Source organism: Muscardinus avellanarius (genome assembly GCF_963383645.1).
Source record: "Muscardinus avellanarius genome assembly, chromosome: 7".
Taxonomy (NCBI): domain Eukaryota; kingdom Metazoa; phylum Chordata; class Mammalia; order Rodentia; family Gliridae; genus Muscardinus; species Muscardinus avellanarius.
In genome coordinates, this window is record NC_137793.1 from 70,195,446 (window position 1) to 70,210,207 (window position 14,762).

Here is a 14,762-nt window from a genome sequence, read left to right on the forward strand (position 1 = left end):
AGGCTCCCAACAGTTAGTGGTATACTCACTGCCTAACATAAGCCTCCCACACCCCACAGAAACCATGGCTGCAGAACTCCTCGGCACCTCCCTGCAGCTTTATGGTTTCCTTGGGGCAAGAGTTCAGTTCCTGACAGTGAAATAATTTCTGCGAAGGGTATCTAAAGTTCTTAAAAACACTTATGAATCAATCTTTTCACCACCACCTGGAAGTCAGGGACTTCAGTATTGAAACTGAGCCAACACAGTAATGAAATTCAATGACTGCCACACAGAAGAAACAAGAGCACCTCAGTGCAGAGCAAAGACCAGCAGCCCCAGACAAAGGCAGTTACTTCCACAAAATGCTTTTACCTGAAAAGGAACTTGAATGGTTTTCAAGGAATGACACGTTATTCTTCCATGGGCCTGTTGTTTATTCATCTAGTAAAACTACCAAGCTAAATTTAGGTTTTATTTTAGTTGGGTGTTAGTGCTGGATTTTAGGGAAAAAACTTATCAGAACTTGGTTATTATAAGTGAGGATCTGAATAACTGCATTTTTTTTTTTTTACAGATGGAAGATAGGACCACTGGAATCTGCCTTTTCTACAAGCTCTGATTATAGAATTATAGGTCCCTGGTGCACTTAAAATGACTCAATAGCACGTCTATTTGTATGTATAGGTGAGGACTACTCCCTGTTAACCTGATCACATAGAAATTGTCTGTCCTATTTTATTTTGTGAAATAATTGTACTCCAGAACAGGAATTAATGGGGGTAAGAACCTGGGCACTCAATTATAGTTCTTATAACAAGGACTTAGGTCTATACAGGCCTAACAGAAATGAATGCTCTGGGCCCCAGATATTTGTCTTTCATTAATTTCTGTTTGATTTGCTCATAAATGTGGATGAACTGGTTGTTTCCTTTGGGAAGAGTGCAAGTGCCTATAGTTCTTCATGCTAACATTAAAATAATCTCTTTTTTTTTTTTTTGCTTTTTAGGAAAATAGATGGGCTTCAGGAGTCTTCTTAGAGACTGATCAATTTCATTTAAAAAATGCGAGAAATGGATGGAAATACAGCCCAGAGGAAGTACACTTACCAAGCATGTGCAAGGCCCTGTGTTCAAGTCCCATCACCGAAGTATAGATTTAATAAATAATTAAAGTTTTAAATTGGGATAAGATGCCATTCATTTGTGACTATCCACTTGGACAATGTAGGGAAAATTACTTTCAAAAACAAAGTGCTAGCCAGGCTTGGTGATGCATGCTTGTAATCCCAGCATTTGGGATGCTGAGACAGAAGGATTATGGTTCACGGTCAGTTTCAGCTACTTAGGTCCTTTTCAACGCAGTAGACCATGTTTCAAAAATAAAGAATAAAAAATAGGGCTGGGGGTGTAGCTTGGAGGGAGAATACTCCTGGGCACATAAAAGTACAGGGGACATCAGGCTAGGGACATAAAAAAAAGTGCTTTGGAAAAGAATCAGTTATTCTATTAAATGTATGAACCAATTTCATTCCATTTATTCCTTCAATACATATTTATTAAACACTTACTTGTGCCAAGTACTGTATATAAAGTAGAATTAAATGAGGTGTCAAGTTCCCTGTTACATTCTGTCATAGCACTCTGTACTTCTTTTCCCCTATCAGGACCACAAATTCAATTAAGTAGTTGGGCAATTAATTGCTTACTGTCTGCGTCAGCCATTAGAATTTTAGCTTCACAGGAACAGGTACTTTTCTAGTTGTGATACTCAGTCCCTAGCTCAGCTGGCTTAGGAAAAAAAAAACCTAACAAATATTTGAATATATTGAACAAATACATGAAAAATCAAGTGGATGATGGAAACATAAAGCGTGTTAAAGTATAACGTGCTAGATTTGGCTTGTCTCGTACTCTTGGGACTTTATAGCAGAAACATTAAAGCCAGCTTTGACTGAGCTGGCTTTAATGAAGAAGGTAAACTAATATTTTCTCCAGAAGAGAAATTAATCTTTTCAAAGCCTGTTATTTGTATTTTACTCCAGGACTCGCTGCTAGAAAATAGCCGGGCGTGGTCGCGCAGGCTTGCCATCCCAGCATTAGGGAGGCTGAGCCACGAGGATCGCGGTTCGCGGACAGCCTCAGCAACTTAGTGAGGCCCTCCACAACTTAGTGAAACCCTGTTTCAAAAAGAAGAATAAAAAATAGAGCAGGGGGTGTAGCTTGGAGGTCGAATGTCCATAGGTTCCATCCCCAGACCCGCAAAAAAAAAAAAAAAAACCCGCAAGATTCTTTGCCAAATGTGTCAACAGTGAGACATCAGTTAAAACCAGCTGAATGACCCAAAGGCCGGAGCAGACAAGTCCAATTACATCATCTGTGGCTTAAAGCCAGATCTGCCTCCCTCGCGGGCGCGGACCCGGCACTGACACTCTGCCCCAAAGCTCCACGTCCACTTCCACGCCCCCTCCCGCCCCGCGGGTCACGTGACGCGGCCGCGCCTTCCCAGGCGCCGACGCCGCGCGCAGGCGCAGTGCTCGGGCGGCAGCTCCGAGCGCGCTGACAGCTTCCGGTCGGTCTCCCCGCCCCCTGCGAGGCTGAAGCTCCGGGGGGCTCGGCGGCGGCAGCCGAGGGGCGCGGGGCGTGCTGAGGGAGGAGAGTCCCCGAGTGGGGGTCCCCGCAGCCATGGCCTGCTCCATTGTCCAGTTCTGCTACTTCCAGGACCTCCAGGCTGCCCGGGACTTCCTCTTCCCTCACCTGCGGGAGGAGACTCCCAGCGGCGCCGTGCGGAGGGACCCCAGTAAGTGCCCTCGCCCCTCGGGCTCCTCCCCGCGCTGCGGCCTCGGCTCTCAGTCCCGGGCCCCTGGGCCCCCAGCCTCGCCTTCGCCTGCCGGGGCGCCCCCTGCCCGCCTCGCCCGACAGCCGGTCCACCCGAGCGCCGGCGCTGCCTTCCTCCAGCCCCGCGTCTCTTTTCAGCCCTCTGCCTTCTGGTCCAAAACTGCTTCTCCTCGCCTCTGCCCATCTCCCATCCCCTATCCCCTCCCATGCCTAGTTTTCTCTCCGAGTGCCTTCTTCATCCCTCCCTCGCTCCCTCCCTCCAGCCTGATGTCCCCCGTCTGTACTACCCGCTTCGCGTTTGCATCCTCCTCGTTTCTTGCCAGATGTCGGTCCTCCACCCCGGCATTGCCCCAACAACGCCCACTCTTCTCCATTCCTGAGAAGGTGGCTTCTTCTCACCTCCCCTTCCAGAAGCGTTTATCTTTCCCACGCTCTCCCCTAGTCCACCCTTTTCTCATTCAGGTTTAGAGCATAAATGGCTGGTTGACAAGTGGGAGACTCTTCAGATAGTGAGTAAACTCCCAAATATGAAAACTAAGCTGTTAGGAAGTGAGCGAGAGTCTGCATTCGGATCTAAAAAATACAGCGACATGGCCAAGAAAAGTTGATTTGCTTTATTGGAGTGAGAAGCCATACACCTGTTATTATCATCAAACAATGTTAACAAGCCCTTCCCCGTGCAGTATAAAATTCCAAGACTGTGGTATTAGATATTACACAGTTCTTCGGGATTTCAGACATTCCTTCTTTTGAAATGGTGTGTTTTGTGGGGTTTGTTTTGGTTTTACTTTTGTTTTTTGCATTTCTGTTATCAAGCATATTTTGCTTGATAATAAACAGTGTTTTCCGTTTGTGTTCTACTGGAATGGTGATACAAGGCCCTCTGAAAAAGCTCTCCTTTTTCAAAATTTAAAGGATATGAAGCCAAAACTATATAAGTGAATATGTGCTCTGTGCTAATCATTGATGTAACAGACCAATTAAAATGGGTAATTTCTGTCTTCTAGGACCTTTTGGTTTACTGAGAAAGACAAAGGTAACTCTCATACAGATTGGTGTGTTTGTGTATGTATCTCACTTTCTTGAAATGGCAATAATTAGGTCTGCCTTTGAAGTAGTATGTTGAAGCCAGGTGTGGTGGCATACACCTGTAAGTCCAGTAATTGGGACACCTAGGCAGGAGGATCACAGGTTTGCAGCCAGCTTCGGCAACCTCGTGAAAAACCCTAAGCAACTTAACCCCAGGCAACTTAGTCCCTGTTTAAAAATTAAAAGAAAAATAGGGCTTGGGGTGTAGATTAGAAGTAGAATACCTCTAGGTTCAACCCCCCCACATAATGTAGTGAAGTAGTATATAGAAAAATAAGGAAAAATAGTAGCATGTGCAGAGAGTAAGGAGGACTGAAATGGCATATTATTTATAGACCCAAGAAAAGCTGAATGCCTGGAGAGGATGTGAGAGAAGAGTGGGGGAGATGAGGCTGTAATACTGATAAGGAGCCAGAGCATGAAGAGCTCTGAGAAAGTTGTTGGTGCCTGTGAAAGACTTCAAGCAGATAATTGACATGGTCAGATTTGTGTTTAATGTAATCAACAAGTCTTGATGAATGCCTGTAATGTGCTCTGGCATCCGTGTAGAGGTTAAACAGGAAGATTGCTTGGGACATTGTTCTAGTAATCCAAGCAAGAAATCATGTGAACTTGAACTAAGCCTTAGCCAAATTTGAGCAGAGGAGATGGTATCTGTAGGACCTAGAGAAAGTCTGATGATAGGGATTGTAGCTGGTGAGTGAAAGGGAGTTTAGGACACATTTGGCTGGGGCAAGGGTCAATGAGAGACAGCAAAGGCATTTTGATGTTTTACATTTGAAGTGTTTGTGATATGTCCAAGTGAGGAGGTCCTGTTGAACAGTGGATATAGAGGTCTAAAACTCAGTAGGAAGTTCTGAGCCAAGGATGTTAATTTGATAGTTGCCAATGAAAGTTCAAGTTCAGTTTCAGGAAATATGTATATGCATAGAAATGAACCGAGTACTGAAGATATAACCTTAGAGGAATACCAAAGTTTAAGAGCCAATTAGAAGTGAGAAACAAACAAACAAACAAACAAACAGGTGAGAGTAATGCCCAGGAGTAGAGGAAGAAGAGAATTAGATGCAGGTGAGGAGTGGTTAGCAATTTCGCAATTGTAGTGGAGGTCAGATAAGGTAAAAATAGGAAGGCCGGACATGGTGGTGCATGATTGTAATCTCAGTTCTTGGGAGGCTGAGACAGGAGGATTTGGGTTCATGGACAGCCTTAGCTACTTAGTGGCCTTCTGCAACTTCTTAGTGAGACCGTGTTTCAAAGTAATTCTGCTTGGAGGTAGAATGCCCCTGAGTTCAATTCCCAGCACCACCCCCCACCACACACACACATGAAAATAGGAAAGCACTTACTGGTCTTGGAACAATGAAGGTAACTGGACCTTTGGCCTGTTGCAGTGAAATAGCTGGGACAGAAAGATGTTGAGGAGTTAAAAAGTGAAATAAATTATTAAAAAAAAGCTTGGTTGTAAAGAATAATAGAAGCTGGGTGTGGTAGTGCACACCTGTAATCCCAGTACTTGGGAGGCTGAGGCAGGAGGGTCACTGCAGGTTCATTACAGCCTCAGCAACCTAGTGAGACCCTGCTTAAAAAAAAAAAAAAAAAAAAAAGCCAGGCATGGTGGCACACGCTTACAATCCCAGTATGTGGGAGGCAGAGACAGGAGGATTATAAGTTCATGGCCAGCCTCAGCATCTTAATGAGGCCCTCTATAATTTAGTGAGATCCTGTTTTAAAATAAAATAGGGCTGGGGGTATAGCTCAGAGTTAGAATGCCCCTGGGTTCAATATCCGGTATCAAAAAGAAAGAAAGAAAAGAAATTAAAAAAAAAAAAAGGCTGGATATAGAATACCCCTGGTTGGGTTCAATCCCCAGTACTATGACAATAAATAAATAAATAAATAAATAAATAAATAAATGATACAGGGTTATTGACAGCAAATTTTCAGAAAAGGAACCTATCTCTAGCCATTATCTCTTGCCACTTCTCTAAACCAGGTCACCATCTGCTCTCAACCTGGGCCATAGCACCAGTTTTCAACTGATCTTCTTAATGCGTATTTCTTATATCTTCCTCGAGGCTTCTTATGATTAGTTTTCAACAGTAACCAGAGTAAGTGTGCAAGATACAGTTTAGATTACATTCCCCTCTTTATAACCCTCCATGGCTTTTGATTGCACTTTACATTAAAATCTACAGTAATATGAGGCCACTCCTTGGACCTCATATCCCTCTCCCTTTATATTTTAATACTTCAGACACTCTTTTTTGTTAAACTAGCCAAGCTCATTTGTGCCTGGGACCTTTGCCCTCACTGTTTTCTGTGCCTTGGATGCTCTTTGCAGATCTTTGAATGCTATTTGCATCTTGTCATTTAAGTCTCAGTTTAAATGTCAGCCCCTCATGGCAACCTTTCTGGCCACCTAAACTATTAGTCAATACTGCCCTCCTTGCTCCTATTTGTTAATCATATCCTGTTTTTTCCCTCACTATGTCTCTAGTGCCCAGGATGTACCCTGTAGCCACATGGGACTTTTGAGCCCCTGAAATGTGGCCAGTGCAACCAAGGAACTGAATTTTTAACTTGACTTACTTTAATTTAAACTTAAATAGTTCAAGGTGGCTAGGAGCTATAATATTGTATGACAGTTACAGATATGAAAATGCAGGCCCATTACAGATTGAATACTTGTCCAACATCACACAGTGAAGGGCAGACCCAGGATGTAAACTCGGTCAAGCCAGTTGATGATATAATCATACCCCTACATCTAGATTAATTTGTACTAAGCTATAGGTTTGCAACTAGTTTAACTTATTAGCCTATTAAATACTCAGCTTATACAGTTATTATTGTAGCATCAATTTATATAGAAAATAAACAAAATCTCATAACCAGTGATCCTCTTTCAAAATTTCTATTTTAACCTGTGTCAAAATAGTGCTTTTGCCGGGTGTGGTGGCGCACGCTTGTAGTCCCAGCATTCAGGAGGCTGAGACTGGAGAATCACAGTTCGCAGACAGCCTCAGCTACTTAGTGAGGCACTCCATAACTTAATGAGACCCTGTTTCAAAATAAAGAATAAAAAATAGGGCAGAGGGTGTATCATGGGCTTTCATTTATAGATAATAATCAGACACAGTTTATTCTGAAGATAGCTTATTTAGAATTTTTTGAATGACTAGGGCTATGGAATTCTGTAATCGTCTCTAGCCATCTTTTATAAAACATCAGGTTTTTTAAAGATATTTTGAAGGAAACCTGAACACAAAATTTCAGTGAAATTTTAAAAAGGAAATTAGTCTCTGGGAGTGTGTATCTTAGTGGTATAGTGCATACTTAGCAAATACAAGATCATGGGTTCAGTAGTTCAGTCCCCAGTACCACCACCAAAGAAGAAAAGGAAAAAAATCCATATCTAGTTTGAGATCATACTTAGGAGGTGGAAATAATTTGAAAATAAACATTAATTGGAATTTCAAGAAATAGAGCTACTGAATTTCTTGAAAACTGGAAGAGGATCTTATAGATAAAATTTTGTCAGTGAGGAAATTAGGACCTGATTATTCTTTAATTTCTTCAATCAATATTTACTGAGCACCTATATGTACTTAGCACAAAATAAATTTAAAGGTAAATAAAATGGGTCCCTCTCAAGGAGTTTTTAGCTAATTAAAGGAGATAAGTATGTAAAAAGGTAAAAGCGTATAATAGTGAAGAATGAAGGAGTGTTGGTCCATTCTATAAAAGAAACCCACAAAGTCTTTATACAGGAGGTGATATTTTCACTATTAATAATTTAATTCCATCAAAAGGAAAGAAAGTGGTCATTAAACAGATATGAAGCAGCATGGAGTACATTGGGATGGGAGGATGAGAGGTAAGGCTGAAGAGGCCCATGAGGGTGCTCACATTTTATTTGTAGTGGTCTTCAAATTGAAGAGTATCTTGGGATTACATGGAATTTGCCAGGGGTTTCTTAGGAACAGAGAATTTTAAGTGAATTATTTTCCACATGTACCTGTGAAAGTGCCTTTCTCACCCTGTCTCCTCCGACTTTACTAAAGAAAGGTTCACCTCTCACATTCCCAATCATACTGTATTAAGTTGCTCTACAGTATTTTAAAAAAACTTCCTTTTAATCAAAGTGCTATGAATTCCTCTATTCATGTCTAAGAAATTTTGAAATAATTTATACTTTTAGTGTTGAGTAATTATCAAAATTTGCATCATATTTATGCTATTTTCCTCAGTTATCTTCTAGCAATTAAAATAAAAGACAAAGAGAAAAATGTAGCATTAAAAAGATGTCACAGAAAAACTTCTCAATTAGTATCCTAGTTTGCTGAGAAACTTTTAGAATAGCCTTCTTTGGAAGGAAATAGAATGGAAATTTGAATTCAAGGAGAAAAAAGGAATATAAAAACTATTGAGATTATTTTTTAATGGCTGTTGAGTGTTGGTGGGTATTATTTTCCTATAGTATTTAGAATATACTGAATGAAATTTAAAAAGTTATTTCAACATAGTTTTATTTTAAAATATCTGTATTTTTCATATATCAGAAATTACATCTTTTGTGCAAGGAATATAGACTAAAATTTTTTTAGGGATATGTGTGAGCAAAAAGTTAAAAGATCAATATCCTATGAGTCTCAGTGATTCTCAATTTTTTCTACATCATAACATATATTAAAAAAACAAGACATAAACCATGAATAGCTAAAACAATTTTGAAAATGAAGAAAAAAGTTAAGAGGACTCATACGTCCTGATTTCAAAAGATATTAACAAAACTACAGTAACCAAAACAGTGTGATACTGGCATGAAGGCAGACAAAAATTCTTGAAATTTCTAGATGTGCTTCATGCCCAGATTTTCCTTCAAAAAGACCAGAAATAAGCTGTGCATGGTGGCACACACTTGTAATCTCAGTACTTGGTAGGCTGAGACATGAGGATCACAGGTTCAGACAGCGTAAACAGAGTGCTGTGCTGTCCAGTATGGTAGCATCTAGCTATGTGTTAAGTTGGAATTAATAGAAATAAAAATTTGTACTTGGGAAGCTGAGACAGGAGGATTACGTGTCCATTGTCAGCCTCAGCAATTTAGTGAGGCCCTCCACAACTTAGACCCTGTTTCAAAATAAATATGGCTGCAGATGTAACTCAGAAGTAAGTAGAATGCCTGTGGGTTCAATCCCCAGTACCACAATAAATAAATAAGTTGTTTTCTAGTCTCAATTGTATAATACCTGTAGGTAGAATATTTACCCTTGGGTTCAATCCCTAATACTGCAGGGGAAAAAAAGTTAGTTCCTAATGTGTTCAGTAGCCACATGTGGCCAGTCACTACTACCATATTGGAAAAATCAGATACGGAATCCTTCCACAATTGCAGAACATTCTATTGGAAAGTGCTTCCTTATTGAGAATCCTTCACACTTTTTGTACTTGATCATTTAGTCAATGCACAACGTTTCTTAGGGATTTTAACCATGGTAAATAAAATACCTATGTACACACACATTTGTCATTTTTTTTTTTACTTTTTCTGTTCTGATAAGTGAAGAGCAGTATATCATTAATGTGTAATTTTTAAGATGAATAAAGTTACATGAAAATGAAAACAGTTTAGATGCATGTAAACCACGTAGAGCTTTAAAAATTAACTGTTCATAGCTGGGCGTGGTGGCACATGCTTGTAATCCCAGTACTTGGGAGACAGGAGGATTGTACATTCTTGACCAGCCTCAGCAACCTCGTGAGGCTCTCTGCAACTAAGTGAGACCCTGTTTCAGAATAAAAAAAATAAAATTGGGCTAAGAGTGTAGCTTGGAGGAAGTATGCCCCTGAATTCAATCCTCAATACCACCACCAAAATTAACTTCATATATTTTGCCAAATTTTTATTGGATTTTTTTTTTTTTTTTTTTACTTTAAAAAATGAAATTTTGAATCCGGGTGTGGGGGTGCGAACCTGTAATTCCAATACTTGGGAGACTGAGACAAAAGGATCACAAATTTGAGGACAGCCTCAGCAAGTAATGAGGCTTTCATTAACCCAATGAGACTGTTTCCGAACCAAAAAAAAAAAAAAAATAGAGCTCAGAGTGTAGCCTGTAGGTAGAATGCCTCTGGCTTCATTCCCCAGTACCACACACACACAAAACAAAAGAAATGTTGACATATATTTTAGTTTTTCATTGATTCATAGTAATTATACATATTTATAGAGGATAGTGTGATATTTTAATACATGTATACATTATGTAATGATCAGATCAGGGTAATTACTATATCACCTCAGATAACTATCATTTCTCTATGTTGGGAATATTCAAAATCCTCTCTACTAAGCTGGGTGTGGTGGCACATGCTTGTAATCCCAGCATTCGGGAGGCTGAGACAGGAGGATCACGGTTCGGGACAACCTCAGCTTCTTAGGCCCTTTGCAACTCAGTGAGACCCTGTTTCAAAATAAAGAATAAAAAATAGGGCTGGGAGTGTAGCTTGGAGGCAGAATGCCCCTGTGTTCCATCCCCAGTACCATAAAAAAAAAAAAAACCTCTAGCTGGGTGTGGTGGCGCATACTTGTAATCCCCACCCTTGGGAGGCGGAGACAAAAGAATTGCACAGCTTCAAAGCCAGCCTCCCTGGCTTAAGAGACCCTGTTTCCAAATAAAAATATATAAAATAGGTGTCTGGGAGTGTAGCCCGGAGGTGGTAGAAGGGTTTCCAGGAACCCCAGTACCACCAAAACAAAAAACAAACAAACAAAAAAACCCCCTCTCTACTAGCAATATTAAAATTTACAATTAATTGATGTCAATTGTAGTTATCATAGGAAGCTACAGAACATTAGATGTTTTTCTTCGTATTCAACTTCTGTACCCGTTAACTATCCTCTCTCTCTCTCCTTCCCCCACATTCCTCTTACCCTCTGGGGAGCCATGCCTGTGAGATCAACATTTTAACTTCCACATGTAAGAGCATGTGGTATTTGTCTTTCTGTGCCTAACTTATTTCACTTATAGTGTTCTCCAGTTCCATCTGTGTTACTGTAAATGAGAGAAATTCATTCTTTTTTTGTTGCTGAATAATACTCCATTGATATATACCACATTTTTTTACCCATTCATTGATCAATGGACTGCTTAGGTTGATTTTACATCTTGGCTGTTGTGATATTGCCACAATAAACGTGTGCATGCAAGTGGTTTCTTTAACATACTGATGTAATTTCTTTTGTATATATACCCAGTAGTGGGATTGCTGAGTTGTACATCAGTTCTGTTTCTAGATTTTTGAGGACCCTCTATACTGTTTTCTATGATGGCCTTACTAATTTTCATTCTCATCAACAGTATGTAAGAATTCTTCTTTCTCTTACCAGTATTTGTTCCTTTTTGCCTTTTTGATAACAGCTATTCTAACTGGAACGAGATTATATCTTATTGTGGCTTTATTTTTCATTTTTCATTTATTTTTCATTTTGGATATTAGTGGTGTTGGACAATTTTTCATATACTTCTTAACCATTTGTAAATGTTCTTTTGAAAAGCATCTATTAGATCATTTGTCTATTTTTAGTTTTATTATTATTTTCATAGTTGATTTCTTTACATATTTTGGATATTAATCCCTTGTTGAGTGAATTGTTGGCAAATATTTTCTCCTATCCTGTAGGTTGTCTTTTCACTGTTGATTATTTTCTTTGCTGTACAGAAGCTTTTGGTTTGATGTAATCCCTTTGTCAGTTTTTGCTTTTGTTGCTAGTACTTTTGAGGTCGAATCCAAAACAACTTTGCTTGAACAGTGTCCTGAAGCATTTCCCTTTTGTTATCTTCTAACAGTTTTCATGTCTTATGTTTACATTTTTTATCCATTTTGAGTTTTTTTTTGTATAGGACTCTCTCTTATAAAAGCATATACGCTATGCCTATAATTTTGCAAATATTTGCATTAGCTTGTCATTTATCTTAACTTTATTAATGGGACAAGTTTTATATTTTACATAACCGTGTCTCTTAATCTTTGTCTTGTTAGCTTCTGTTTCATATCCTTTGAGAGATCTTTCCAAACTTAAATTTATAAACTATTGTAGATAATCATCTAAATCACATTTGTGTGTGTTATGAAAGTGTGAGCTCTGAGCTAGAACTCTATTTTTTCCAAATGTATATGCAGTTATTTTAGCATACTTTATTAAATAACTCATCTTCTTTTTACGAATTTCAGCTTTTTAATTTGATATCCTATTTGTTAATGTTTGCCTTTGCTACCATTACTGTACATTAACTTCTCAGAAATGATTTGCCTCTGATTTTTTTTACTTGCTTCTGTTCAACCGAAACATTTGTCACTTCCTGTTCATTTTAATGCACAGTAGGAACAGTTCCTGCCACACTAACCTTCGATCAAAAGCATCTTAGTGATAATCTCACACATTTTCTTCTAGTTGAGGTTTAGAATTAATTTATAGAATATTTTTTTCTTGCAGTACTGGGGATGGAACCCAGGAGCATTCTACCTCAGAGCTACACCCCCAGTCCTATTTTTTATTCTTTATTTTGAAATAGGGTCTCACTGAGTTGCAAAGGGCCTCACTAAGTAGTATCTGAGGCTAGCCTTGAACCATGATCTTCCTGTCTCAGCCTCCCAAATGCTGGGATTATAAACGTGCATTTCACACATAACTGGGCAATGACTCTGCCACTGTGTTAGACCTCAATTTAGTAAGCTCTGAAATAAAACTAATTCATGTAGCAATTTTGATGAGAATTATTTCAGTGGGATTTTTTTTGTTGTTTGTTTTTGTGGGTATTTGTTTGTTTGTGGTGCTGGGGATTGAACCCAGGGCCTTGTGCATGGCAGGCAAGTGCTCTACTACAGAGCTACATCTTCAGTAATAATATTGAGAATTGTTTTAAATCCCGAGAATTGTTTTAAGTTTATATATTTGAGAAGAGTTGAAATGTTCACAGCCTGGGTATTTTTTTCTTCCAGCAGATATAAGATAAATGATACAGTATCAATTTGCATATTTTCATTGGGTTCTTTTTATCAAGCATTTTCAAAAATTCTGATTAATTTCTGTTTTTATTTTTTCTTTTGTCTGAAAGTTGTAGAAGAGTAATTTTTAAATTTTCATGTGGTTCTTATGTTAAGTTTGGTTATCTTTTTATTGCTGATTGCTGTTTTGCTTGCATTAGTTTTAGAGAACAGAGTCTATATTTCTGCTTTTAGGATATTGTTTGCTTCTTGGTAACCTACTCAGTATTTGTAAATATACTTTGGACATAAGAAAACATTATTTTTTGATAGAGGACACAGATATTTTACATATAGCTCTGTACCTTTGACTTTTTTTTTTTTTTTTTTTTTTTGGTATGTGTGTGTGTAGAGGTTAAACCCAGGGAAATTCTACCTCTAAACTACAGCTCCAGTCCTTTTTTACTTTTTGTTTTGAAACAGGGTCTCACTAGGTTGCTGAGAGTCTCAACACTTTCTAAGGCTGTCCTCAAACCTGTGATCCTTCTGTCTTGGCCTCCCAAGTACTGGAATTATAGGCATGTGGCAGCGCACTAGGTTTGTATTTGTTTTTTTTTTTTAATATGTTATACTAATAGGTACTGTGATGGCAGTTAAAATTGCCAGTGATAGCATCACACTGGATTCAAAAGACTCAGATGACACTGAAGATACAATATGTAGATATGAGGTTACAATACAAGTATAAGAGATATGTAAGAACTTTCTAACACACATTATTTCCTTTAGTCACTCTCTTTGTGAAACAGTCCATAGAAAGGAGGAGCAGGGTGTGGTGATGCACGCTTGTAATCCCAGTCCTTGAGAGGCTGAGACAGGAGGATCGCAGGTTGATAGATAGCCAGCCTCAGCTACCTTAGTGAGGCCCTCCGCAACTTAGTGAGACCTTGTTTCAAAACTAAGAATAAAAATTAGTTCTGAGGGTGTAAGCATATGAAATTTATTTGAAGCTTCTTTGTTTATTTTTATAGAGGTAATCTTAAAGATTTCTTAGTTTTTTAGGCAAAGGGAGCATGTTTATTTTTGTGAACTTTTTAGAGCACTCTTACCCGAGGCCAGGAGGACATGCTTTAAAGTATTTTTTGTTTTACTTTTTTTGTTGTTGTTGTTTTGTCATTTTGTGAGCTAAAAAGTCATCTGTGAGGTATTAAAATTCTAGAACTGAAAAGGGTGTAGTTTGATTTAATCATGATAGTTTGAAAGAAATGGACTCTTTGCTTATTGAAAATGGAAGACCTCAGCCGGGCATGGTGATGCATGCTTGTAGTCCTGCATTTGAGAGGCTGAGACAGGAGGATCGCGGTTCGCAGACAGCCGCAGCTACTTATTGATGCTCTCTGTAACTTAGTGAGACCCTGTTTCAAAATAAAGAATAAAACTAGGGCCGGGGGTGTAGCTCAGAATTTGAATGCCCCTGGGTTCCATCCCCAGACCCGCAAAAAAAAAAAAAGGAAGACCTCCTTATTTTAGATTACTGTATGTTTTTATGTGCTGAGAATATGCTAATATGAAATTTATTTTCCATTCCCTGTAAATAGAAAAAGGTTACTAATTCTGAGGCATAGAAAATTAAGAAGCAATCTCTTTATTCTTTGTTGTCATTTACTTTGTATGCTCTCCATACCATAGCTAAGAAGGGCCAAGTAAGATGTACTTCTTATGGAAGTAAGTGCATTATCTTTTTTTTTCTGTCTCAAAGGAATGGAAATGAATTTGCTTATGTGCTAAAGAAGATCTTTTATTAAACCATGGAAATTAAATGAAGCTTTTCCTTTTCCTAACATTTAATGGGTTCAGAGTCTC

General features: G+C 38.8%; 1 protein-coding gene across 1 annotated transcript in view; it reads left to right on the plus strand.

Moving 5' to 3' along the window:
* Nucleotides 1–2,663: 2,663 nt before the first annotated feature.
* Nucleotides 2,664–14,762, plus strand: part of RAB3GAP2 (RAB3 GTPase activating non-catalytic protein subunit 2) — a gene marked incomplete at both ends in the record, with an annotated part of 109,662 nt that continues 97,563 nt past the window's right edge. Inside the window, one exon of the mRNA XM_080699526.1 lies at nucleotides 2,664–2,778. Coding sequence (XP_080555652.1) covers nucleotides 2,664–2,778 — 115 coding nt within the window. The remainder of the gene's footprint in view (nucleotides 2,779–14,762) is intronic.